The following is a 27,635-nucleotide window of genomic DNA, read 5'->3' as shown; positions in this document are numbered from 1 at the left end:
GAGACCTGCCTGGGTCCTGGATATCCCTTGCTGGGCGGCAGACCACCCCACCTTAAAACAGCAGCCACGCCCTCGGGCACTGTGGGTCAGAACGCAGGCAGGGCACAGCAGGGGCGCGGGCCTGATCCCCAGCGTCTGCACCCCGAGCTGGGGTCACCAGAACAGCTGGGAGCTCGAGCCCCTGAGGCTGGAGCCTGGGGTGGGATGGCTCCGAGGCGGGGGGCTGGGCGAGCTGGGAACACTAGGGACACTCGCGTGTGTCCTCTCCACGTGGTTTCCACACAGTATGTCGTCCAGTTGGAAAGATACATCCTGAGAACAGGTGTCCCGAAAGGACCCAGCAGAGTTGCCAGGCCTCTGAGGTCACTGCCTTCCCCTCCCACCTCACTGGGCTCCTGGGTGAAGCGCTCACAAACCCACTTGGAATCGAGGAGGGGGACAGACCCCGCCTCTCACTTGGCAGCGCATCAGAGAATTTGGGCCCCTGAAGTCACAGTGCATGTGGTCGCCCACGCCAGGGTCGCCTCGGGCCCTCTGCTCCTCGTCCTCACAGCCTCAGCTGTAAGGTTTGGATTTGCACTCAGTTTAACTGAGGGTTTACGACTCCCCAGTCTTGGGGAGGCGGAGGATCGGGGCAATGCAACCTCCCCGGCAACGTTGCCACTACCCCCACCTCCCAGGGCTTAAGAAAAACAAGTCTGTCAGCGGAAGAGAGCAAAGCATGACGCCCCGGCCCCGTCATCCTCGTTAACACGGCCACCGCTCTCGGGGGGGGGGTCTGCCTGCCCCGGGGGGAGTTAGCTAATACGATCATAAACGTGGAATCCACCAGCCCACAACACGTCGGAGGATTTTGAAGAAAACCTTAACTCCTGCGAGCCACATTAGCATCTAATCTCCTAAACACTCAGCCCCGAAACGCGGCTGGCTGCAGCTGGACCTGCCCTGCCCTTTGCAGACGCACGCATTCTTGGCAGAGGGTTTGTGTAATAAAAACTTTCAATCAAGCCCAGGACACTGGAGAGAAATAAAAAGGTGTCCAAGATCATCCTTGTAGCTTAAAATAAAGACACACAGAGGCTTTGGGGTTCTGTCTGTAGAGGATTTCAGCTCCATCTTTCAAAGAGCCTTCTAATCTTCTCGTGAAAACTGGGCGTTCTAGCCACTAACTCCTGTAAACTATGTCTCAGTGAAGACAGGTGCAAATACACCGACCACGGCACACAGCCCGGGCTGCAACCAAGTAACACAGAACAGAACAGTCACCTCCCCACGTGTCCATTCAGAATTTCCCCTTTGGCATGAATGTTCACGTTAAAATCATCTAAGGTGCTGGAGATCTAACTGGTGTCTTTGAACCCCAAATACGCCAGGTTTCCATCATTGTTTACCACTTCGCATTTTGCACGTTCCCTTTCCAATAAAAACGGGTAATTGATGACTGTCTACGAATACTGGCTCTGATGTACTGGGCTCGACTAGGGGTCGCTCATGGGTGATCTGACTCTGAACAGGCTTGCGACGCCTGCAGGTGAAGGTGTCCAGAATTACATTTTTTATGCACAGGAAAGGGAAAATTCAGTACCTTCGTGGATGAGTGTGCAAACACATACACAAAATATTCATTAATACCCTTGTCCTCACTTCACGTTTGCAAGTATAATGCTAAATGTTAAAAAACCCATTTGACCTTGGTCCTTTCCAGGGGTGCCTCGATTTTTGTCAACAATTCCAAACAACCAGATTGCCTCAATATCTGTGTGGTCAAGTAAAGGACTCAGGTTATACACTAGCTCACTCTGCTTCTGCTGGTTGTGGTTAGTGACGAAAACAGTGAAGCCTAACTGTTCAAGTGATGCCGCCTGGCCAGGACCCAGAGCGAGACAGGCTTAAAGAAAGGGGAACACGTGCAAAATACCTCCTGTTCCGCTGGCCGCACACACGAGAGGCCGACTGGCTTCAGCAATTCTTAGGGGCGGTTTTTTTGTTTGTTTGTTTGTTTGTTTTGGCCATAAACAAGGGACAGGATGCAAAGAGCTTGGCGATCTCCACTTTTCCATTCAGTGCTTGATCTCAGCCCTTTCTTCTTCCTTCCTCTTGGGGAAACAAATGAAACCCTGAGCGGCTTGCTGCCCCGAGTAAAGGCACGCTTCTCTTGCGCTCGCTCATTCTGTGAGCATCACCAGCTGGACTCTGCAAAGATGAGGACGACTCAGGTGCGCACCTGTTCTCCAAGGGTCTGCAGGTACGCCAGCCAGGGCAAGTTGTAACAGGGTCAGCGTTTCTTTTCCCTCTGCCCCAGTCCAGCGCAGGTAGGGGAGGGTACCTGTTCCACAGTCAGCTGGGATGCAGGCTTCTCCCCAGCAGCCCTGTCACCACCCAGGCCCTCCACATCCGGCCAGCACGATGGAGGGGAGAATGTGAAGGAAGATGCAGGGAATTCAGGGACCATCTGCAGAACGTGGTCCTAAGGCCACACCTCCCTGCCGTGGGAGCTGGTGCCCACGAGGGAGGGGGAGAGGTGAGCGCACACATCGCCCCAGTCACAGTTGTCAGGTTGGCCCCAACCAGGAAACAGCAGTCACTTTCCACAGCAGTTGCTCCGTGCCGCGCCCCTGCCCTTAGCGGGCTCTGATGGGAAATGTGGCCCAGCTGGATGTTCACAGCCGGGCCTGTGTTCTTCCGTTACAGCTGCAAATCCAAAGGCATCCCTCCCTGTCAACCACTTGGCCCCTTTCTGACAACTTTCTTTTGCATTTCAAGTTTTTTTCCAACACATTTAAGCGGAACAGAGTTCTAAGCAGGCTTATAAAATGCTTTCTCTGAAGGGAAAGGTTTTTCTGACTTTGACAGATCACTGGGTAATTGAAGCTCTCCACGGTCAATGTGTAATCTCCTGCAGATCACATATAAATATTTAAAATTATTTTCCAGATGTCCAGGGAAACTTGTGGGTCAGCAACCCCTTTCTCCTTGTTTCCAGCGCTTCCTGGTTGGAAAAAGAGAAAAAGAACCTCGGCGCCCAGGTACCCGTAGCGGCTGTGCATGGGTGAGGGGACGGGGGACCCATGCGACGGGTATCCCGTGACATGCATCTTAGCTTTGCTTTCAGTTTTGCTAGAGACAAAGCAGCCACGTCCAGAAACCTGTGAAATCGATATGTTAATGGTCAGTGGGTGCAACAGGTATTTTATTCTTAAAGCGAAGCCTATGGTCCAGATTTTTGGAAGAAGCTTCACTGAGCTAGGAAATCTCTGCCTGCAATCTGAGCTGCAATAACGCAAGAATGGTCTCCTTTCGTTGCCATGGGTGCAGCGGCTCAGTAACAAAAGTCAGAACATAGAGTCTGGACGCACCAGCGATCGGTATTCTCTCTCCTGCTCTCCGCGGGCCAGGAATTTAGACACCGCTTATCTGGGCGTTGCAGGGTCCCAGGCGGCCAGTCCGGGGAGGGCAGGGCTGCAGTCACTCCCGGAGGGCAAGTAGCATCCTCGGGTTGCTTGAATGTCCTCGCACACATCAGCCGGCTGCCCCCGGAGCAAGCGCACCCGGAGAGGGAGGCCAGGCAGCCTCTGCGATCCGCGATGATCTGGGAGGCTCGCGGCGTGACCTCCAGCACGGTTCGCGGTGGGGCACAAGTTCCAGGAAGGTGCCGGAATGTCAGAGTCAGCTGTCAGAGAGCTTGTGGGCGGGGATGGAGGCTGGTGTGACCCCCCTTCGGAAGATACAGTCTGCCCCAGGGCCGAGCGTGCAAATCCTGCTCCTGGAGTATAGGGAAGTCTCAGGGTGTGGCCTGGCTGCGCTCACACAGCCGGGAGGGGACGGAGTCCCCCCTGGACGCAGGCGGTCTGGCTTCAGGCCCCCACCCCAGCGTTCTGCAAGAGGGTTCTCCCCCCGGGAGCCCCAGTGAGCACCGGACCTCAGCCCTAACCGAGCAGGGGGCACCGAGTCAGAACGACAAGAAACGAGGTGAACCCTGCAAGTCTGTGTTATCAACACCGGTGATAAGTGTGGGCCAGGCCCGCACTCCTGCCCTTCCGCCACCTCCCCCTTCCCGGACCCATCACGCACCTTCAGTGCGGCCTCCATCCGTGACCAGAGGCCTGGGGCAGAAAGCTGGAGGAGAAAAGATTATCCCTGTGGACCATTACACAGCGGCCGCCCAGGGCTGGATGGAGGCAGGGTTGAATTTCAGGGCCCTGCCCACAGCGCTGGGGTCCCAAGCCTTTCTTCTCGGTGACTTGGCGTTGCCCTCTGCCCTCTCAGGTGACACTGCCTGCGGCACAGGGGTCGGGGGGCTGGGATGGAGCTGGAAATAGATCTCTGACCACCGGCCTCCAGGGACCTGTGGCAACACTGAGACTCAGGATTCAACCCACCCAGCCCCTGCCCCCCGCTGTGCAAGGTCCACGGAAGACTTTCTGGGGTCTTGAAAGACAGCATTCTCCCTCCCTCTCTCTCTTCCCGACTCTCCCAGCTCCACTGGACTTTGGGACATTTTAGGGATGGGGCCGCAGGGCACCAGGTAACTCGTGAAGACCATGGCAATGGACGGAAGCCTCACTGTCTGACCCTCACCCCACTGTGGGATGCTCAAGGCGAGTCTGGGTTGGGAGGGAGGGGCCTTTGTCCTGATAAACGCGCCTGGCACTGGGGGACCTGGAGAAGGACTGATCTACCATCTTTCTAGACGCTGCTCCTGGAGGCTCAGGCCCCTCTGGCCAGCTCTCGTTTCCTTTCATGACTTGTTCCAGTAACAGGGTCTGTTCACAGACTCGGGGGCTGCCCCTGGGCTGGGGGACAGGTAGCTCCCCTCTGTTCCAGCTCTTTGCCTGGAGCGATGTGGGTCGGACCTTGAGCACACGGGGACCCGGGGCTGGGGGCTCCTAGGGGAGGGTCCGGACACCCAGTGGCCCATCACCACTTCTCCTCACTGCCCTGCAGAAACCCGCTCCTTGGTCTGCAGTCGGGGTCCACTCACAGCTCCAAACCCCGTTCCTCCAGGTCAAGGGCAGCCCCACCCGGAGATCCAGTCGCTGGCCACGTCCTATCATCGCCTCGCTCAGGGCAGCTGGGCCTCGGAGGAGGCTGAAAGGAAGAAACAGAAAGGGAGGTCGCCCCCTCTCAGGACAGCAGAGTCCGAGCCTTCTGGGAAGGCAGCCGACCGAGCTGTCGTTTGGGGCCCACAAACAGGAGCCCAGGGTAGGGGGATTTGCAGTCACCCAGGAGTCTGTGCGGAAGGCCAGAGGCACCTGAGTGCCCCCCGGCACCTCTCCTGGGCCCACCAGCTCCTTCGACCTCTCTTCCCGCTCCAACCACGAGGACCTCTGCTTGGAGGGGGCTGAGGGGCGCGGGAAGGAGAGAGGGACCTGGGCGAGGGCTCTGGCTCTCGGGGTGGACGGGGTCGCTCCACCCTGGGAATTTGGGGCTGCCTGGTGGCTGTGTATTTCCCGCTGCCCTCACTCTTGCCATCAGCCTGGAAAAGTGAAAGTCTGATGTTTCTCATTACCCGGACTGCAGTGACCCGAGGACAGGGGCCGGGGGCCTCCCGCCAGCCAGAACCGACCAGTGGGTTCTTGGACGCAAGGAAGGCAGATGGGAGCACACCTTCCCCACGTGTCCCGGGAGACCCAGGCCCCTCCCCAGAGAGCATGCAGACTGAGCACCTCCTGGGCTGACCCAGGCCTGCTCCTGGCCTTCAGTCTGTGGCTGAGGGTGAGTGTGGGGGTGTCGCAGCCTCCACTGGGGGTGGGGAGGCCAGCAGCCTGGGTCTCCTCCCTCCTCCAGAGCCAGGACAGGGATCGGAAAGAAAGGCAGGGATGAGAAAGTCAGGGAGGAGGGAGGAGAGACCGGGCGGTGGAACGCCAACCAGCAGCCACACCCAGACCGGCAGCCACGGCTGCTCTTCGGATGGAGCCCTGAGAGGCTGGAACGTCCACCAACCTCGGGGCTCAGAAGCATCTTGCCTGCCCGTCGCACGGTTCCCGGCGGTGCACCCTGCACAGGCCAGTCAACTCAGAGCAGCCAATGCAAATGCTGCACTGCTCGCTCATCCCTAAAAAAAGCCTCCAGCTGCTGGCACCAGGGCACTTGTCTCCCCACCAGGAAGCAGCCCTGGCACCTACCTGCTCTTGGGCCCTGGCCCCCAACGGGCTGGACGTCACAGTGTTCATGCCAGCTCAGCATTAGAGGGTGACCCCTCCCAATGCCTTTGGTGGCCACACAAGATGCAGGAAGCCCAGGTCCACAACTGGGAGGGGTGGGGAGCAGGGGAAACTGGCGGCTGCTTGCCCTTCTGAGGGCAACGCGTCGAGCATGCTGGAAATGCAGGAGTGGACGTTTAAACTGTCTGGGAGCTGAGTAGTGTCCCCCACCTCGTGAGGCTCCTCGCTGAGAGGAGGAGGAATCTCAGACTGAGAGCCGTCGGAGGCAGCGACGGGCCAGGGCCAAGGGCAGCCCGGCCCCATGTCCGCAGGGGCAGAGGGGGCTCCACGTGAAGGCCAGGCTGCGAGAGGACGGGCAGACCCGGGGCTCTGGGTCAGGGGACGGTCCCACGTGGCCGCCTTGGGAACACACAAGGCAGGACCTGCTTTCCCGGCCTTGGCGCTCTGGGGACTCCGCCCAGCCCGTGCCTGTGGGTTCGTGTTTGGAGAAGCACACTGCTGGCGGTTTGAGGGGTCCGCCCCGCAGCGGCCTGCAGGACAAATGGCCCAACCTCCCCGGGCTCTCTTTGTGCTGAAGAGCCAAGGTCACCGACACGCGTCCCACACCAGCAAGGGTGCGCACAGCCACCCAAACTCACCCCCGCGACGGCCGGGCTCCCCCCTCACGGGTCGGGAGGGACACCAGGCAGCTCACGGAGACCTCCCGCCACCCGCCGAGAGCCGTCCTAGGCCCTGGGCACCCCAGTCCCCTTGGGGGGGCGGGTACAGTGGGTCCCAGGGCGAGAGGGAACAGGTGTCTAGGAGAGCAGAGCTGGCTTAGTGCTCATGCGAAGTATTCTGGAAGTACTTTTACATGCTGGGGAAAAAGCCCTCATTTCCTTTAACGGACGGGACCCGGCACGACCCGGGGATTAATAAATCCTTCTCAGGGATTTACTCAGAGGCAGGGAGCTAACCAGCGGGAAACGAGCAGCCGGAGAGGCAGGGAGGAGGAGACAGCCTGTAACTGAGTAAAAAGCCCGCTGACCCGAAGAGCCCCCCGTCTGCAGGGTCTCTCCCCGAGGAGCCAGGGGTCCTCCTCGGCCTCCCCACGGAGCTGCACCCTCAGCCCTTGGCACAGTGAGGGTCTCACACACGCCCACGGGATGAGAGGGAGACCTCGGGGATTTCAGCAGCCCCAACGCCAAGGCAGAAGCAGAACCGTCCCCACGAGGTCCAGCAGGAGTTTTGCGGCCCCAAGGTGGTGCTGGGGCTCCAGCTCAGCAAAGAGCTTGCCAAGAAGTGGGGGGCAATAGAAGGAAGCCATCACCGTCCTGTTGTCTGTATTTCTTTAATTCTTGTTCTAAAGTCGATGTTGATTGTTAGCTGTGGCCATCAGAGATTAATCTCTTGTTGATGTTCACGGAAGCCCACGGGGGACGGGGAGGCGTGGCGGGTGTCTCTAGCTTGGTGAGTCAAACCGTAGAAAGCCTGCGTGGACCCCAGCCAAGCACCCCGGGGAGCACAGCTCGTCTCTGGGCGGCTTGTGCCCATTTCAGCAGCTCGGTGCAGCTACAGACCCACCTCTATAAACTGATGGCCACCGGCATGGTTAGAGGATTGCCCTGGTTCATCCTCAGAAGAACTGGCACCCTCTACAGAGCTTCCCGATAGAGGATGGTGGCTCGGCCAACGTCAGCAAACCAAGCCATGACCGGTCTTCAGAGCCCCTCTGGACACGCAGTGCCTCTGAGAGCACCGCGGAGGGATGCAAGCCATGGCCTGGACCCCGAAATGCTTCGCACTGATCAAAATTCCAGTACCTTCCTGCCCACAAGGACTAGATCTTTCCAGCCACCAGGAGGTCTGTTGACCTGGCTGCTGGTCACATGGCTCCTCTGGGCTGGCCACAGAGGAAAAGCAAAGCGAAAATCCCCTGGCCACCCAAGGACACCCTCCCTCTGGTGTGAGCCACCGGCAGTTTATGGGGAGTCTTACTCCAAAACGCAGGTGCACTAGAGGTCTGGGCGAGACCTGCGGCCGAACGCAAGCTTGCGTGCCTGGGGCACCGTGAGGCCAAAGAAACCAAAACATCAAGAGTCTGGAGCAGAGGAAGGTTTACTGCAGGGCCGAGCAAGGAGGACGGGGTGGCTCCTGCCCAAGAGAGCCCTGAACTCCCCGAGAGGGTCCAAACTCAGGGTGTTCCCTGCAGACCTTGGGTGACGGTTAATTGTGTGTGCCAGCCTGACCAGCCAGATAGCTGCTAAAACATTATTTCTGCGTCTCTGGTGCGTTTCAGAAGAGATCAGCGTTTGTTCAGGGGCGGAGTAAAGACCGCCCTTCCCGGTACGGGCGGGCATCACGTAGTCGGCCGAGGACCTGCGGGGAATCAAACAGCAGAGCAAGAGCCAATGCGCTCTCTCCTCTCGAGGAGGGACGTCCGTCTTCTCCTGCCCTTGGACGTCAGAGCTCCTGGTTCTCAGGCCTCTGGACTCAGACTGAATTATACCAGGCTTTCCCGGTTCTCCGGCCTGCAGACAGCAGACTGTGGCTTCTCAGCCTCTGTAAGAGTGTGAGCCAATTCCTCTTCCCTCTGTCTGTCCTGTTGGCTCTGTTTGTCTCCGGGTACAAGACGTGCCTGTTTTCAACAGGGTGCCATCTCCAAACTGACCACACCCCTTCTCCGGCTCTCCTCCCTCCCACAACCAAGGGTAACAGGAAAAAATCTTCCTTTCTGGGCTGAGGCTGGAAAAGGGAGATTTTTTTACCTCCCGAGCTGGTGTAAATTTACCGACTTTGTCCTATTCATAGCCCGCCCAGTGGCTGATGGAGAGGGCAGAGGGCTGGGCCTGCCTGAGAAATGAGGGTGGGGCAGGAAGCTTTCTCAATTAGCAGCTGCGGGATGGAGATACTTTCCAGCGTTCAGAGAAAACGAGGCTGCTGGAAGGTTTGCTGCTTCCTTGGTAAGTGGTTTCAGGACCTACGTTTTACGGAGCCTGATTGGCACCAGCTGTCAACAGAGTCCTCCTACGTTTTGCCCGGAAACGCTCTGGGCTGTGTCCTCCAGGTCTTCCATCCGGAGGAAGCTCCCTCCACCGCCCGCTCCCAGAGCAGCATTCTTTGTCCTGTATGGAGCTAGCCAGCACTTCAGAGGCCCTCTTCCTTCCAGCGAGACACTGTGCCACCAAGCAAGCAGCCATTTCTGCAGACGGGGCACAGGAACCAGCAAGCTAGAGCGTCAGAGGGCCACACACGGCTCGGCCACCCAAGGATGCCCTGGGCATGCAACAAATAAACAAAACAGCGATGCACACGTAAGCGCCTCAGAGTCACCATGAGACCACTCCACGCCTTCCTCACTAAGCTTGCAAATCGTGTCCAGCACTTCCTAGCCTGACCCTGGTGTCCGTGTGGCCTCAGGAAGGCATTAACCCTGAATCCTCTCATCACGTTAAACTTGACCTGCCAGTAGCTTGTGGTATGATATGTGTTTTTCCTACACCATGCAGCTCTCAGCGGACACTGGTGGGCTGTCTCACCATTTCATTCAATTCTGACACCATCTTCCTGGGGACAGTGTCAGATTCCATGCGTTAAGGTCTTACTCCCACTAGACTGCCCGCCATTCAGGTGACACCTGCAAGGCCAGGTTGTCGTATGTGCTTCCGACCAGCCGGCCACAGACCAGAGGTTCCCGGGACCTTCTCCTCGGGTTCCATCCACTTGCTGGGGAGCTCACAGAGCTCAGGAAACCCACTTACTCCCTAGGTCACCAGCTGATCAGAGGACATAGAGCCAGATGAAGAGCTACACAGAGCGAGTTCCCAAACAAAGGGGCTTCTATCCCTGTACGGTTTGGGGCCCAGAACAGCAACGCATGGAAGTATTCTGGTTCCCCAACGCAGAAGCTCTCCAAGCCCCGCTCTTTGGGGGTTTTGTGGAACCTCATTGCACGGGCATGGCTGATTAAATCATCGGCCATTGGTGATTGGTTCCACCCCTAACGCCTCTCCCCTCCCTGGAAATCAAGGGATGGGGCTGGAAGTCCCAACCTTCTACTTGCGGTCCATTTCCCTGGCAACCAGCCCTGCACCCTGCGGTGTGGTCCGGAAGTCGTCTCATTAACGTGAGCCCCGGTGCGGTGGAAGGGGACACCCATGCCACCTCTACGGCTCTGAAGCAATTTCGGGAGCCGAGGACAAGGCACCAAGTAACAGAAGATGCTCCCGTTACCCTTCCTGCTCAGGAAATTCCGAGGGGTTTGGGAGCCGTGAGCCAGGGATCCGGGCAGAGAGCAAACTGTATATTTATTGTAAATCACCACATCACATTTATCAAGGAGAAAGTGCAGATTTCTGCCTCCCGACTTCCGTTCTCAGCTCAAGGAGCCCCCAGCCCACAGACATCGGCCCGAACCTGGGGCTTGTTGGCAGGAAGGGCTGCTTTGCGTCTCCGCACGGATGCCAATCGAGGGGGAGGGGACAACGCAGACATGGGGAGAGAGCATGCTTCCTTCACCAAAGGGGAAAAGATACGTGCTGCACAGGCTGGCTCTGGAGAGTTTGGTTTTCAAACAAGAAGAAAAGGGGCGGGAGTCAAAGAGTAAATTGCATATGAGCTGCCCCCGAGGGGCGTGTGGCTCCTTTCGGAGGGGCAGGGAGGTGGTCTTTGGAGATGTCAAAAGATGTCTTTCTAGCACAAAAGCTTTTGTATTTCCTAGTTGGTCAGTGGATTCTTTAGAACTGGGAGCACGAAGGACGCAGAACAGAAAGGGAGCCACACTCACACTCATAGTAGGGCCAGAGGCACGTCCTGGCGGGCTTGTTTCTCGAAGATAAAGAGAGTCAACAATAAGAAAGCCAGCTGGCTGCCGGCACAGGGCCTGCAGGTTGGATGCTGGAAGCTCCGCTCGCCCACCGTGGGTGCTGGGTTCCCCTCTCCCCGCGTCCTAATGACCAGCGGTGGGAGTCTGGGCTCCGGGAGCACTTCCACCCGGGTCCAAGGAGCCCCAGGGGTCCCTCTTTTATTTCTGACACATGTCTGAGATTTCCAGAAAGGAAAAGAATGACTGAGGGGGGGGGCACAGCTCAGCGGCAGAGCACACGCCTAGCACGCATGAGGTCCTGAGTTCCACCCCCAGTACCTCCGTTTTAAACAAACAAACCTAATTACCTTCCTTCGCCAAAAAAGCAAAAAAAAAAAAAAAAAAAAAAAAACAAACAAACAAAAAACTGGGAAAGGGCAGGCCAGGCCTGGGAAGGCTCTCCTCCAAAGGAGTGGTGCTGAGACCTTTCAGGGATTCCTGGTGCCAGGAGTGGATTGCGTGGGGGCGCTTAGGACCATCGCCTGGCCCAGGCCACCCACGCCCCAGGCTCCCCGGGACCCTCAGGGCAGCCTAGCGCTGGCAGAGGGAGAGAGAGGACGGGCGGGCAACGGTGGAAGGAGAGGCAGCAAGGAGGTCTGTATGGACAGAGTCATTCTGTGCCAAATCGGTGCGGCGGGGGCCGCAGCTCCAGCTCGGCAGGGCTTAGAGCCACCGAACACGGAGCTCCGCTGTGCAACGAGAAAGATTAGCGAGCTCACCCTGCGGGGCAGCAGGGCAGCAGAGAACCCAAGTTTCCCCTGACACCAGAGTCCTGGCACCCACACCCCACCTCCCGACCCCGACACCCCCACACCCCAGGCCCCCACATTCCCAGATCTCCAGACACTCATGTTCCCACACCCCATCCCCACGCCCCTAGACCCCACACACCAGCCCCCACAGCCCCAGACCCCACATTCCCATCCCCTATACTCCATCCCCCCCATAGCCCTGGACCCGCCACTCACTCAGCAGCCCCCTACCTCAAGGTCACTAAGCTCTCCAGGCCCCAGAGGAAGGCTGAGAGGAGAAACCTGAGGCTGCAGGTGTGGGACGCTCTGGGCTGGGCCCAGGGGAGCTCGGGCAGAAGCAGGACGTGAGTGGAGACCAGGCCCTGCGCGGGGCAGCCCACCAGAGGGACAGGGAAGCTGGGAGGACCGGGACTGACGGCCGGTGAGGGGGAGGGCCTCCTGGAGTGAGGCCACCCAGCAAACAGACTCCAGGGGAGACAGGGCCCTCGGGTCAGAGACGCTGGGTGCACCAGCGACTCCCCGAAGCGCTGCCTGCTACCTCTCAGCATTGCTGGTGCGGAATTAAAGGCGGGTGTGACGCAGCAGGGACACCATGCCTGACGCCCGTCGGCGCTCATGGAATGTCGCTTCCACCCCCTTTTCAGCAGAAAGGGACAGAAAGACAGCCCTACCCCTTTGTGTTCCAACCCCAGGACCCCCCATCAGCAGCAGTCAGCCCTTGGAGAGTGCTGGGAAGCTGCAGGTCCTGTCCTTTGGGGGCGAAGATTCTCCACCCCCATCTTACCCCTCCCCCTCCCGGGCTGCCTGTGACCGGTGTGCCTCACTCACGGTGTGTCTGACACCTGCCGGGGGTCCCCCCATGATGTCAGTGAGAGCACAGCTTCACTCGTCTGCCGGATGCTGTTGGCGGGGTACCAGGGGCCGCCCAGTGCCTTCTCCCATGGCCTCTGCTCCCTTCTTCTTCGCCTTGCCACCTGTGCACCTGCTCGCACACGCACACACAAGAAACCAAGTTGTTCCACGGAGACTTTCTTTAAAGTAAATTCCTCTTGGTGACACAGCATCAGCAGCAGGCTCTTTCCACCCCACCCCACAGTTGACCCTGAAAATGCGAGGAGCCTCCTGCCCCCGGGCCTTTGCACATGCTGTCCCTTCTGTGACACGCCCCCACTCACACACATGCACACACACACACATCACGTTTGTCCCTCCCACTGGCCCTTCGGCATCCAGCACAGCGTCCTCTCCCACGCCCGTGTGTGCTTGCACCACCTGGAGTCGTCACACTTTGTAACTGTGTGCTTACTTCTGTCATCACCCGACGTGTGCAATTCTTTGTTCCTCCAAGGGCAGGATCTGTCCCCTCCATGTGTCTGTGGCTTCCAACACAGCACCTGGCACACAGTAGGTGCATAAAATGTGTTGGATAAATAACAGAATTCAGGGACACATTAACTGAAGCCCCAAACCTGCACTCTCCCCTGACCACTCGCTGCCCCCCCATTCTGTTTACACTACGGGGTGGTGCATTACTGCAGGCCAGGCCTGGCAGCACCCAGGCACCTGTGGGATTTCCTATCCGCTCCGGGAGGCAGTGGGACGGAGAGCAGGTTCCCTTCCAGGATTCCGAGGTCTACAGTTGACCTTGTCAAAGCACTATGTCCCTCTGGTCAGTTCTGACATCACACAGGCTCCTCAGACCTGGAGCCGGAGCTGAGATGTAAGGACGGCCTCTCCCATCTCTCAGAGAGGCCCTGAGTTCTCACCCCGGACACGAGCTGCCAGGAAGCCGGGGGCAAGCATCCCATGCTGGGAAGAGACCAGGACCAGGAGGGCTCTCAGCTGCCCTGCAAATCCCCAGTCCTGCTTCCCAGGAGCCATGCCCGGGGCCTCCCTGCTCCCACATGCAACCCTGAACTTTGGTTCTCTTGAGCCAGGCACCCAAGGACAGACCAAGCCCCACACTTTCACTTCCCGCTGCTGGGCCAGGCCTCCAAGGCAGGTCCAAAGGAGGGCCCCTGAGTCCTCCCGCCAGCCTGCCCGCTCCTCCCAACCCGATGCCGGCTGGTAACGCATGTTCCCCTCAGGGCGGTGGCCACGGGAGGGCCAGCCAAGCAGCAGACTGACCGTCACCTGCTAGGGGCATCCTCTCACCCTGTTTTGGGGAGGGTGGCAGGGCCCTGGCCGGCAGGGCTGCCCTGGAAAAGCCACAGACTGCGAGGCACACTTTGTTCAGAAGTAATCTCAGCTATTAGGCTGCATAATTGACCCAAAGAGGGAAGTCATCACTGGGAGAAACAAAGGGCGCTCAGTGCCACCTGGCCGCCGACCAGCTGGCCCGCAGGGCGCCGAGGGCCTCTCACGTGGGCAGTGACGCCCCAGCCCACAGTGAGGTGGGGGGTCCCAGCCCTCCCCCCGACCCGTGCATGCACCCCAGGGCTGAGCACACCCACCAGGCAGCCTGACAGCGGCCCTTTCCCAGCACAGCCCGCTGCTGGGGAGGGAGCCCGCCAGCAGCCTCCTGCTCTCCCCTCGGTGCCCCGAGCCTGCCAGGAAGCCTGGAAACGCAGGCAGGTGTGCGTCCCGGTGCCAAGGAAGGAGGCAGGGACGGAAGACGGCAAGCCACGCCGATGGGGAACCAGAACAATAAAGGTAAACTACCGTTTCACCCGGAGATAAAAATAACAGTGGGACAGGAGGTGCTGCCAGCAGAGGGCCGCGGGGCGTGTGAGGACCGGCAGGTCACCTCGAGCCACCCGGGGAGCTGGCTCCAGCTCCGCCCTACTTCTCACGCAGAGCACTCCCCTCCCTCCGGACATCCGAGAAGCCCAGTCTCGATAAGCAATTCCTGGCAGTGGTAAATCTGGCCGCATAAACAACTCCTGGACCCGCTTTAGGAGGACTCAGATCCACGCCCGGGGGTCTCACTTGGAGCGTCTTTCAGTGGCAGCGAAGACGGCCGTGCGAGTCGCCTTGGCCGCTCTGCGGCTCGTGACTCAGCAGCCCTGCAGGCCTGCTCGGGGCTGCAGGGCCGCTCCGCCCTCGGGGCTGGGGGCCTTCAGCCTTGGCCAGAGGAGGTGGGAGCCCCGTGGCCACCTGGAAAGCCTCTTCCCTTTTGTTTTCCAGTAGAAAATAAATGCCAGCAGGCCGTGACCCACAAGTGCTCCAATCCCCTACGCGGTCAGCTGGGCTGCCCGCGGCGCCTCCTCCCCGCCCTCCAGGGGGAGTTCTCGCCTCTCCTGCTGGCTTCTCTGCATCCTGAGTTCTTCTGCTACGGTTCCCAGCAGCCCCAGCAGCCCCTCCTTCCACGAAACACCCCGCAGTGGCCGTGGGAAGAAATACTCATTTCCCTGACGGTGACGAGACACAGACGGTCCTACAGATTAGCTCCCCAGAGCCCCGAAACAGCGGGCCCTGTGGTTGTCAGGAGGGGCTAACGGGAAAGACGGACCAGGGCGAGGCCGCCCCTGGGGGTCAGCCTGAAGGCAACGCAGACACGACTCCCTCGGGGTCAGGGGGCGCGGGGTGGGGGAGATGGGGGGGTCCCGGGTGAAACTGCAGCCCCAGGCTCAAGGTGCAGGAGAAGATCAGCACCACTCACATCCCAGGCGGGCGTGGGGAGCCAGCCTTCACTGCGCATCCGCTCTGCAAGGGCACGGTGGTCGCCTTTCACGCCTCTGCCCAGTTTCTGCAGTGACCCCACGAGAGACGTCTGAGTGGACTCGGATGGAAGAGGAGGCAGGGAGAGGCAAGGGACCAGGGTCAGTCGGTGACCGTGGTGACCGTCCCTGGGGAGGGGCGGGGGCGGAGGTGTGCTTGCTAGGGATCTGGAGCAGGGAGGGCTTTCTTCCCCCCCCCCACCCCCCCCCGGCCGGCCGGCTCTGGAGAGCCACTGCTGCCTCCCACGGATGTGCTCACGGCAGCGTCCTCCTCGCTGCGTGGAGCTGGTCAGCCAGGCAGCGCAGGCAGGGCGGGCTCTGGAATCTGCTCTCTGCGCCAGGTCCCCGCCAGCCCCGGGCAAAGGAGACAGCGTCCCGGAGAGCCCTGAGAAGCTCAAGTTCTCTGCGCTGACTGCAAACCTGTGCAAGGCCGGGCACGGGGACGAAAGCCACCAACTTGCAGCTCAGAACAGAACGTTCTGTACACCGGCTGTCCATCCATCACCTCGCCCCGGTATTCCAGAAGGCGCAATGTTCCCATAGTATAATCACTTAGTGGAAATCCAGCGTTCCGGCCATTACTTTTTCTGTACTAGCTTGTTTATTTGAAGTAATTTGCAGCCCTGAAAAAAACAATAACACGGCAAATCCTCAGGACAGAGAATATTTGTAGGAAAAGGTTGTGCTGAGTGGCTACCCTGCGGGAAAGGCAGAGGTCTTTAGGGTCCTTCAGCTGTGACACGAGGTGGACTTCCTGCATTTTTACGGCACAGCCTTCACGGGAAGGAGTGGAAGCGAGGGAAAGGGGGCTGCCAGCACTGGGGTTTTGTGCAGCTCATGGCTCAATGGTGACAGAGGAAGACAAGGTCACAGGAATACATCTTAGAAAATGTAAAACCATAAGCAAAGCAAAAAGACAGCCTGTGAAATGGGAGAAAATATTTGCAAATGATGCGACTGACAAGGGCTTCGTTTCCAGAATTTATAAACTGATTATACAACTTAATAACAAAAAAACAAACAGCCCAGTCCCAAAAATGGGCAGAAGACCTAAACAAGCAATTCTCCAATGAAGACATACAAATGGCCAATAGGCATGTGAAAAAAATGCTCAATATCACTAATTATCAGAGAACGCAAATCAAAACCATAATGAGGTATCACCTGACACCAGTCAGAATGGCCATCATTCAAAAGTCCACACATGACAAATGCTGGAGAGACTGTGGAGAAATGGGAACCCTCCTGCACTGCTGGTGGGAATGCAGTTTGGTGCAGCCACTGTGGAAAACAGCCTGGAGAGTCCTCAAAAGACTAGGAATAGACTTACCATATGACCCAGGAATCCCACTCCTGGGCATATATCCAGAAGGAACCCTACTTCAGGATGACTCCTGCACCCCAATGTTCACAGCAGCACTATTTACAACAGCCAAGACATGGAAACAGCCTAAATGTCCATCAACAGAGGACTGGATAAAGAAGATGTGGTATATTTATGCAATGGAATTTTAGCCATAAAGAAAGAATAAAATAACGTCATTTGCATCAACATGGTTGGACCTAGAGAGCGTCATTTTAAGTGAAGTAAGCCAGAGAGAGAAGGAAAAATATGATGTGAGATCACTTATATGTGGAATCTTTAAGAAAAAAAAAAAGACACAAATGAACTTATTTACAAAACAGAAACAGACTCACAGACGTAGAAAACAAACTATGGTTACCAGGGGGAAACGGGGTGGGAAGGGATAAATTGGGAGTTCGAGATTTGCAGACACGAACTGCTATACATAAAGTAGATAAACAACAAGTTCCTTCTGTGCAGCACAGGGAGCTCTATGCAATGTCTTGCAGTAACTTACAATGAAAAAGAACATGAAAATGGATATGTGTATGTTCCTATATGACTGGAGCATGTGCTGTGCACCTGAAACTGACACAACACTGTAAACTGACTACGCGTCAAGAAAAAAAAAAGAAAAGAAAAGGCTGCGTGGGAGAATAAAATAAAATGGAGAGGATCGCTGTCAGTTCTTTCCAGCACCCTCTATTTCATTATTATTTTTTTAATTAATTTATTTTTTTATTTTGGAGGGAGTGGGGAGGGAGGTAATTAGGTATATTTATTTACTTATTTTTAGAGGAGGTGCTGGGGACCGAACCCAGGACTGAGCACGCGCCCCACCACTTAAGCTATGCCCTGCCCCAAAGTGTCCTCTGTTTTAAAAACAAACGGCCAGGCGTGTCTGAAAGGCTCTCACAGGACGTGGCCATCCGTCCAGCCTGGGCTCCTAGTCCTTCTCGCAGCACCGTCACTCTCTAAAAGGGAGCTCCCTTTGCTTTTTTCAGGCATCCTGGGCCATCGGAGGTTGGTAAAGCAAAGCCACTGACTTCACCTCACAGCTGGGGGTCCAGCAAGGCTGAGAGACTGGGCCTGACAATGGACACAATGGAGACGTGTATGTGTGTGCACGTGTGCACGTGCATGCACATGTGCATATGTGTGCGCATGTGTGTGTGTGCGTGCGTGTGCACGTGTGTGTGTGTTGAAGGAGGCTACACACAGACCAGGTCACTGTGGGACCAGAGAAAGCTGGAAGCCGTAGAACTGCAAGGCTGAGGAGATCGTTGGCTTCACTGCTTTGCTTCAGAGAAAAAGGCCTCTGGCCGCTTCCCAGAGGCGCCGAGTGAGGGGCTGAGGCAGCGGCCAGCAGCCCACCCGCAGCCTCAGGTGGGGGCGTCAGTGGGCGCGCTGGGCGTCTCTGAGCCTGCAGGCACTGTGCCAAGTCAGAGTTCCTGACAAGACGGACATCTGCGCTCAGAGAGGGACCGAGAGCCCTGAGTCACAGCTGGAACGTGTCAGGAGTCAGGAACTCACGTACAGTCCCCCGGGTCCCGCGCCCCCCGGGCCCCTGGCCCAGAGCCCGGCCTCGTGTCTAACAGGGCATGCGGGGGCCCGGGACCGGCTCCGGCCTCAGCGTGCCGCTGGTCCCCACTTCCCTTTCTCCAAGGCACCGAAGCCAATAAACCTCAGCGAAGTCAGTAGGGCCTGCTTCACCCACCTCAGATGGCCCAGGACGCGGGGAGAAAAAAAGGGGGGGCTCCCTTTTAGAGAGTGAAGCTGCCGAGAGAAGGACTAGGAGCCCAGGCTGGACGGAAGGCCACGTCCTGCGAGAGCCTTTCAGACACGCCCTCGTGAGTCAAAGCCACTCTCCAAGGGGGCCCCCCGGGGCCAGCCTCCCAGAAATCATGCTGCCGCGTTTCACGCAGGTCTGCAGCTCCAGGTAACGAACAGATTGCAGCGAGGTGAAGACTTGCAGGCGTAGGGTGCTTCGGGGGAGGCTGCGTGGTGGGGGGGGGGGCTGCTCAGACATCCTGGCCCCGGGAGTGTGTTCCACCAGGCCCTTCAGGGCGCCGTCTCCGGGATGGCGGGCAGCCTCACGCAGCACAGGTAGAGCAAATGGACCGCAGGGCCTCAGCCAGCCAGTCAGGAGAGACAGGTTTGGAAGGGTTGGTTCTGCGGGGAAACTGAGGCAACTGCTAAAATCCTCAAGCAGCGGAGAAACGGGGCCCCGGCCCCACCTTCACTTCGATGCCTGCTGCCAGGTGTCCCCAGGCCTTAGGAATCTCAGGCCTGTCAGAACCTTCAGAAGCCCTCCTGCCCCTCAGGGACACCCCCACTTCTGGGCTGACGCTTCTGGACAGTCCTCGGGGGCTGGCATCACGCCCCTCCCCACGAGGCCCCACCCTGCTTCCACGTAAGATGCACTGTGGTTTTCAGCTTCCTGCAGAAGCGAGCCAAGACCCTGCCACCGGGTGGTCCATGTTCAGAGTTCCCCGTCCTGCTCCCTCCTCCTCCTCCCTCCATCCTTCTTGAAGTTACTGCTTCTTACTGTTTGTCTTCCTATTGATTAAAAAAAAAATGGTGTTGCCTCTTACAAAATGCCAGGTCTTCAAATTGTCTGGGATCGACATTCCATTATCAGATGGGCGCCGGGCAAACGTGCCTGATGGTGATGATGGTGATGGCAAAGATGGAAAGGCAAGTCCTACCCCAGCTCCTACAACGGATACCCAACCAATGTTCCCGTTTACATGGCTCCGATCCTCCCCCTTCCGTTAAGCACTCAAGGAGCAGCTGTTGCAGACTACCCGGAAGGATGGCAGGGTGTTGTGTCTCCATCCTCCAAAGAACACGGCGTTCTTCCACGCAGCCTCCCACTGGAGTGAGCCTGACCCGGGTATCAGGATGGATTCACGGTTCCTCAGGTGAAACTCTCCCTCCCTGTGAGAAATGCACGAGCTTGTAAACAGACCTCTACACAGTGTAAGAGGAGCTAGAGAGGGCAGAGGAGGAAGCCTGGGGCAGAGCAAGGAAGGTGAAGCACAGCAGGAAGCTTTCGGTCCCGGCAGTCTCCAGGGAGAGGGGGTAGGATGGTGACACCGGCATCACAGAAGGGAACCAGCATCCCACGGTGTGGGAGGCGGGGATAGCAATAATGGGGCAGGCAGGAAGCTTAAGGCCTGCACAGAGGGGCTGGGGAGCCTGGAACTAGGAGAGGAGAGTCTGCACCAAAGGGGTGGAGGAGAGAGGCAGGTGTGGAGGAGACAGGTGGGGAGATAAGGAGGTGTTCCAGCAGCGGGAAGGGCAGACCCAGCTCAGCTCCACACTGCTGGTGGCGGTGACCAGAAGGGGAGTGAGCAGGGTCTAACCCCCCTGCCAGGCCGTCATGGGGGCTCAGAGGTGGGGTTAGACCCTGGAAGGGGCTGCTGCAGTTGGGGCCATGGCTTCCTCCCCAACAGTATAACCAGGATTCGGGCAGGCAGGGCTTCAGCGCAGGCGGGCTCCGATGCACAAGGCTGCGTGCAGCAGCAAAGGCTTCACCCCTGCCCGCGTTTCCCTCTGGCTTCTCCAGCCACACAGGGGTGGGTAATGGCTTCTCCGCAGTCTTCTCTGTGCCTTTGGAGAAGCCGAGGGCCCAGGGGCCTGGAGGCCACTCGGAGGGAGCAGGGCTGGTAGCTTGGCCCTGAGCTGCCTGGGGACTTGGAGCATCAGCTCTGAGGCTGCCTGACCCGAAACCCACCTCTAGCCAAGCTGAGCATCTGATGGCTGCAGGCCAACTACCCCATTCCCTGAACTTTATCTTGTCATTGTTTTGGCTCCACAGAACCAGAACTTGAGTGATTTGCAGAAATCCAAGGGCAGAAAATGAATGCCTAACGGTTTTTGATGGGTCTCTGGACAGCTGAGCCTATCTCCCCCTCAGCATCCTCCTTCCTGGAATTTTAGCATCCAATTCCTCTCAGTGCCAGGAGTTCCAGGAAACACTGCTGCTGTGAATCACTCTGGGGAACTTTGATCTTGCTGAGAAAGAGGGCGCTTTCTCCAGCCTGTTTCTTTTCTTCCAACCTTGCTTTTTATCATTGTACTGATGCTGCTGCTTAGAATTCTATTTGCCTGTATTTTATCCTACTAAAAAAAAAATCCAACAAATTTGAAATCATCGTCCAGAATTATTCCCACTCAGGGAAGATATGATGTAAGTGAATGTCACCCAAACCATTATCACAAGCCATTGATCACCGCAGAGACCACAAAAAAAAAAAAAAAAACCTGAATCGATTCAATCACCCTGCTGCATGACCCAAGGGCTTGCAGACTTCAGCCCAAAGCAAACCCCAAATGCTGGGGATAAAAATGAATCATGAAGACTGGCAATGAACCCCACCTCCCCGCGAGCTGATGAAGTGAAACCACAACAGTCGCGTGGTATGAAGTAGAGAAGTGGTCAGCGGTTATAGGGTCAGAGCCCACTTTGGGGGGGGGGCCTTCTACATCTTTTTAACAGCGTTCCCATAACCGACTTTGCTGCCTCCCCGAGGGTTTCAGACCGCAAGATACATGCTTTCCTGTATTTCATTGATCTGCGGTCCCCACATCCAGGAGCTGGGGAGACAACGCATCTATTCTGTGTAACAGGAAGCCACACTAGCAACAAGAAAAGGAGCTTGGCTTTGACCAAAATATTGCACTACCTGACAGTTAGGCCGGGTTCCAAACGTCATGGGCCATCACCCTCTCCCAGTCACCCCCTTCCCTCTGGGGAACCCTCCGCCCCCGGCCGCCTGCCTGTGGTGGGCACGTCGGAGCAGCCCTGGAAGCAGCCCCGAGGGGCCACACAGCCCTTGGCCAGCCTTGACAACAAAGAGCCACGGGGTGTGGGGCACAGCTGGCCGCCCCCCTCCCAGCACCACCCACAGCACCACCTGCCACAAGACCCTGTCAGGAGTCCGTGCCTAGGACTGGGCCCCGAGCAGTAGGTGCCGACTGAATGAAGGAAGGAACCAATGAATGAATGAATGAGGGAATGAGTGAATGAACAGGCCATCTCCCACCCCCCCAAGTCCAGCAACCAAGGGCCGCGCCCACCTCCACACCAAGGGGCGGAGAAACAGCAGCCCCTCCCAGGCCCGGCTCCCGGGGGCACTAAAGGTCATCACTGCCTGTTGGGCTGGAATCGTGCCGCCCTGGAGGGGCCTCCAGCAGCTTCCAGCAGCCGCCTCCCGGAATCCAGACTCTTGCGAGGAGCCCTCGCCCCTCGCTGATGGATGCCACACCCTCCTCTCCGCCTGGAAGACAAAAGATCAGCAGCTCTTTCTGAACACACCTTCTTTGCCAAGAGAAGTGAAATTTCTTCTGGAAGATGAAGAAGGGAAGCTTGAGCTAGACTTCAGAATGGGGCTGCTCCCAAAGACCCGATTTCACTTTGCCCTGGAAGAGAAATTGGAGGTTCGCCATGGTTCCAGGCTTCCTTCGGTCCCCAGCTGGCCCCGCCCGCCAGCTCGGCGTTCCTCCACCTGCGACGACGCGGGCTCCACACGCAGGACCACCCCCTCACTACCCCAGTTTAGCTGTAAAGTTTCTTCCCAGTGGCAGGGGAAGGTCAGTTCCCTTTTGACATCTGGAGAAACACACTCCATGAGGAGTGCAGGGGTTGATAGGTTGGAAAACCAACAGAAAATCTCAAGAACTTTGGGAAAAAAAGTGAAAATGAATTATCTGCTTCCTGAACTGATGTCACCTCCTTGCTCTGTTTGCCAGCATCCTTGCTTTTCTTCTGAAAAACTTCCCATTTCTCAGGTGGCTCTTGGTAAGTCAGCCTCAAGCACAATGTGCCACCGAGCGTAATGGTTTAATAAAACACACAACCCAGAGAATCACAAGCTTTAAAAAGAAAACAAATCTTGGCGCCCATTTCGCCCTCTTGTCTGGCCAAAGAGAACAGAGGCCGCAGCTCCTTGTGTGGACCAGGGTCTCCTGACCCCCAGAGCTTCTCCCACTGTCATTTCTGTATTCATTTCATCTTTCCAGCAGCGGTGGCGATGCCAGTGCAATTTTTTTATAGCAATGATCAGATGCAAACAATTTTCTTTGAACTAAAAGACAAGCAAGGTTGACTGTCACGGCCCTGGGGTGAACAGCCTTGCTTCCGGCCTGCAGCTGGCTGGCATCTGTCTTGCTTGGGGAGGCCCGTGAGGTAGAAAGGACACCCTAACCAGATCACCTGCCTCCGAGCGAGCCGTCACTCCTGGGCCGGCGCCCGCTGCAGCGCTGAAGACCCTGGCCTCCAAGGTCACTGAGTGACAGGAGGGCGTGCAACAGAACATCACGGATAAAAAGCAGGAGACAACCAGACGCAAGGGGAGGCGAGCTTCTTGAAGTGTTGCATGTGGTTCCGTATATTGTACCCCTCAGGGGTGTAAAAAAGGCAGGAAGGAAAGACTCCAAAGTGACAGCTCAGCACAGTGTTTCTACTTTTCCCTTTCCCTTTTCTGTGTTTTACAAGTTTTCTATGATGAATATAGAAAGCTTTTTATAAACATCCAAAGTTATCTCATGAAAGTAGCCTTCCTTTTCAGATGTGTGGCATGGCAGGGAAAATGTAGGGCCCCGGAACCAGGCGGCCCGGCCCCAAATCCAGTCCACGGGAGTTCTATGACCTTTAGCCAATGCTTTCATCCAGTTTGTAAGCCTTGCTGCCATCAACATCTCACTCGGGGCTTTCGAGACACAGTGCATTGTGCTCAGCAGTCTGCATGGGTCATCTCTACGTGCGTGTGACCTATGCATCACACTTAGAGCTGCGGGAAGTATGAATATGAAGCTGTGTTTATAAGCACTGTGCATTTTATTACCTGTCCTCTGGAATTTCATCTTAATAGCGTTAAATGCTCACTCACAGCTCCCCGCCCCCACGAAAAATTTAAGCACAAGCTTTGGGGCTAGCACCGTGTCCAAGCATGAATTTTATTTTCCCCTGTGAATTTTCCTAGCCCCTGGGGCTCCAACAGGTGCCCTTGCTGTAAATTCTAAATCCTAGAAAGCCAGGTTTCTTAATAAGGACTGCCAACTGAATGTACTACAAGGGTCAGTGGGCCAGCAGGAGGGTCTGCCCACCAGCTCTGTGCAATGTTCTGCTAAATTTACTCACTGAAGGGGACATTTTCAAGTAATTATGCACCATTTGTGTTTACTACAGCATGCTGTGGCCAACGGTCATCAAGCCAGAATGCAGACTGCCGTAGGGGCCTGCCTTGCAAGGTGCTACCTCCCGGAGGAAGCCTCGAGGTTTTGAGCAGCAAATAGGTGAAACAGTGATGAAGCTGGGCACAAACAGCCACATGATCTCACTCGGCCCCTGTCTAGTCAAGGGGGAAACGTTTCTAAGAGCTGGGAAGTGTTGAAACAAGATGCTTTCCCGAGGGTCTAACAATGAAGCTCGTACCGTCCTGTTTTCCTGTTAATTCGTCCATGATCTGGGGAGAACTTAAAAACTGGCACCCAACGATACGAATCAGCTATGTGGGACTGCTGATAATAAACCAGCAGAATTTCCTTCTTAGAAAAACAGCACCCCGCCCTCACTTTTCCTAGAAGGCTCGTGGACCCCTGGGCAGCTTGCTAACAGCATGGGAGCCCCATGGGTACTTCCCCTGCTGAGAGCAGGCTAGTGAGGCACCAGGGTGAAATCAAGACATTGGTCTAATAAAAAAGATTGATTCACTCGGCACATTTCCCCCTAGATCCTTCTTAAGGAAAGTCTTTGCCAGAAAGATTTTAATTATTTTTCTTCTGTGAGCCTTTCATGCTGCTGTGAATACAGCAGCAACCCTCCCAACTCCGCTGTGAGCAGGAAACACTCAGAATAGCAGACAGCAGGCGCTGGCCTCGCTCAGAATGCTCTCGCCCGTTTGTGTAGACGCTGCCTGCCCATTTTTGTTCAGATCTTTTAAGTTCTAGCACAGCCATGACAAAATGATGACTCACACTTAAACGCAGTCATCGTGTCATATGCGACATTAATACCTTGGTGACACTGCTGTAAGGGCCGTTCCTGTAACAGGAAGAGGCTCTGAGAGCAGTCTGCCACCGTCCTCGGGGCCCGCAAAGGGCAGCGCCTGCAGGAGGCAATGCTCATTGTGCAGGAGGGAGCTGCCTGCATCCTGCAAGCTGTTCCGATAAGCAGCTGTTGGAAGCCTAGAGGGAGGCGGGGAGAGACGTGGTGGGGGAGGGAAAAGACTCTGTTATCAGAATCTGATGGCCAGCTGCTGCCCGTCTTACCCCAAGAACGCTCCTGTCTTGTGAGTTTAAAAATCTTCCTAAAAGGAGACACACAGGAGCGGGGCTCAAGTTCTGCCCCAACACCCAGGCAGCGCCCCCTCCCCCACTTCCAGCCCTGCAGGAGCCTGTGATCCTGCCGCAAAGAGAAGACGGAACAGGTGCCACGGAGTTCCCTGAGCTTCAGAAATCATCAGCAACCCTGCTAACCACGCCCGCCCTCAATAAAGACAGTACGTTTGTTTCAGTCGTTTATTGTAAGATTCAAAGCTGCAGCAGCACCATCCTTTAGAAAACGAAGCATCGCCCGGATCCGTTTGGAAGCAGCAGTGCGTACTGCCAAGTCCGCCAGAGCTCCCGTAACTGCTCCAGTCCCGGCCGCCTGGCCCGGCCTTTCCCTTCCTTTCTGCCGGGAGCACAGGCTGCTGACTCACGCCTGCCGGCCAGTCCGTCCTTCCTGGCCGCGCGGCCAACGTCCCGCCTCCGGCCTTCCTGGGCGAGCAGCCGCTCCCCGCACTCGCAGTCCTGGGCCGGGGCCAGCCTGCCCCCGCCGCCGCCGCCGCCGCCGGGCCGCTCCTCGGGAGGGGGCCGCACCTCCTCGCCGCTCTCCGCGCGCCCTCGCCTGCCCGTCTCCACGCTGCACTCCGCCGCCCTCCGAGGGCGCATCCACAGCCAGCCCCGCGCTAGGCGCCCCGGGGCGTCACCACGTCGATCAGACAGACCAAAGACCCCCCGCTGGGCTGTCACTCCGGGAGGGTGATACTGGGCACCCAGTCGTTGACGCTGCGACTCTCCTCGCAGAACAGGCTGAGCTTCTCCAAGGCAGGGTCCTTCCACGCGTCCTCATTGGGGTTCTGCGGGGAAAGCGCAGAGGTCAGCCTGCCTGGCCGCTAGCCGTTGGCTGCTGGCGGGGGCGGGGACGACATCGGGACGGAGGCGACACTCACCGAGATGAGGATGCAGTGCAGGTCCCCCGGCGCGCCCGCCTCGTCGCTGGCGCCCACGATCGCAGCCAGCCGCTGCACGTCGCCCACGCGCACGATGTCGATGTCGTTCTCGCAGCAAAACGCCTGGATCAGAGTGAAGTGGATCTGCAGCGCGATGTCGCCCTCGTCCTCCTCGTCGGCGGCCAGCACGCAGAAGGTCACGTTGTCGGGGTCCCTGCGCGGGCGAGGAGGAGGAGCTGGTGAGGGCAGGTCGGCGACCCCGCCGGCGTGGCCCCCGCCGCCTTCTCCCCGGCCTCCCTGCCGCCCCTCCTGCCCCTCCCGCCCCTGGTCGCCTTGCCCGGGCCGCGTCTATACTCACACGTTCAGGACTTTGGCTGACTCGTAGACGCCGGCGGTGAGGCAGCCCTGGCGCTGCGCCGACAGCAGCAGCTCGTGCAGCGCTTTCCCGGCGCCCTGCATCCTGCGGAAGAGCCAGCGCCATGAGCAGGGGACTGGCCAGGGGGGTGTGCCGAGATCCCCAGGCCCGGGGACGCACCCCCAACGCCCCAGCCCGGCGCTCCGGCCAAGCGCCGCACCCCGGCCCCGCCGGCACACTCGCGCCCGGCTGGCTCCCACCCTGGCTGGCTCGCACCGAGGCGGCCCCAAAGACTGCCGCCCGACCATCGATGGCCAGGGCAGGATCAGGCTCCCCGCACCCGGGGACGTCCGACGCTCGGCGCCGACCCACCTGGCAGTGCTTTCTGGAACCGTATCCTGGCCGCGGACTTCTTCCAGAGTCATGTTGCGATCAGCGAGCAGCAAGTTATCCACAAGAGGAGAGGGCGGAACGGACGCGAGCGGAGCCCGGAAAGTGCGAGCAGCAGCCCGGCGCGCCCACCGCCAGCGAGTGAGCCGCGGCGCTGCGGCGCGCTCTTATATAGGCCCGGCCCGCGGCGCCGCCAGCTGGCTCGAGCCTGCGCGCCCATTGGCCGGCGCCCGCTTTCTGATGCAAATGAGGCGGCGGCTGGCGGCTCGTGCCAGGAGGCCACGTGGGGAGGGGTGCGGGGGATGACAATGCCTCAAATCTGCCGCTTTTGTCGGGGTGTTACCAGGCAGACTGGAGCCTGGAGATTTCATCTCGCCTTTTTGGTTTTTTTTAAGTCCTTAAAAGGAAAAAGTTAAAAAAAAAAACCTTGCTTGCTAATAGTAGGTTGTAATTTTTGAAATGCACCTTTGGAGAATCTAAGGAATTTGTTTTTGCATTTATTTTTGTTGCTACATTTCTATTTTTTTATTTACTTTTAATTTGGAGTTAATGAGTATGTTGCTTTTAAACCGGAACTTAAAAACACGCAGTGCTGGCTTTAAGCTTGCAAAAGGTCTGGGCGCAGCCCCCTCCAGCTGACACTAGGGCCCCAAGCGCGAGGTTCTCCAAGCACAGTCAAGGCCCCGACCCGTCGTGTTGCGCTGGAAGGTCCCAGCCAACCTCCCCGCCCGCTGCGGAGCGCTGCGGGGCGCCGGGGCGCACGAGCAGATTGCGGCCGGCGCACGCGGCTCGTTTGCATTTCTATGGAGGGCGCACAATAGCGGAGGTCTGGCGTGTGGCGGTTTGTAGGAGGGACAATCGAGGCTTTCTCTTCATAGCAACACTGTCCACCTGCCGCTGGGTGAG

General features: G+C 57.6%; 1 protein-coding gene and 1 long non-coding RNA gene across 2 annotated transcripts; both read right to left on the bottom strand.

Moving 5' to 3' along the window:
- Positions 1-8,241: 8,241 nt before the first annotated feature.
- LOC105086405 (uncharacterized) lies at positions 8,242-13,165 on the bottom strand. Its single transcript, XR_010379224.1, has 3 exons — positions 13,066-13,165; positions 12,588-12,741; positions 8,242-8,522 (listed from the first exon to the last, which is right to left on the bottom strand). It is a non-coding gene; the product is annotated as an uncharacterized LOC105086405 (long non-coding RNA).
- A 12,110-nt stretch (positions 13,166-25,275) lies between these two features.
- On the bottom strand, positions 25,276-26,882 carry GADD45G (growth arrest and DNA damage inducible gamma). The gene is made up of 4 exons (XM_031442290.2): positions 26,712-26,882; positions 26,343-26,444; positions 25,985-26,198; positions 25,276-25,891 (listed from the first exon to the last, which is right to left on the bottom strand). Exons 1-4 carry the CDS (start codon positions 26,762-26,764, stop codon positions 25,781-25,783), a joined length of 480 nt encoding a protein of 159 aa, XP_031298150.1. The 5' UTR covers positions 26,765-26,882; the 3' UTR covers positions 25,276-25,780.
- Between the last annotated feature and the right edge of the window lie 753 nt (positions 26,883-27,635).

The sequence above is a fragment of the Camelus dromedarius genome, chromosome 36 (assembly GCF_036321535.1).
Source record: "Camelus dromedarius isolate mCamDro1 chromosome 36, mCamDro1.pat, whole genome shotgun sequence".
Classification (NCBI taxonomy): Eukaryota; Metazoa; Chordata; class Mammalia; order Artiodactyla; family Camelidae; genus Camelus; species Camelus dromedarius.
Note: the sequence above shows the minus strand (reverse complement) of the source record. Positions and strands in the feature narration are given on the sequence as shown.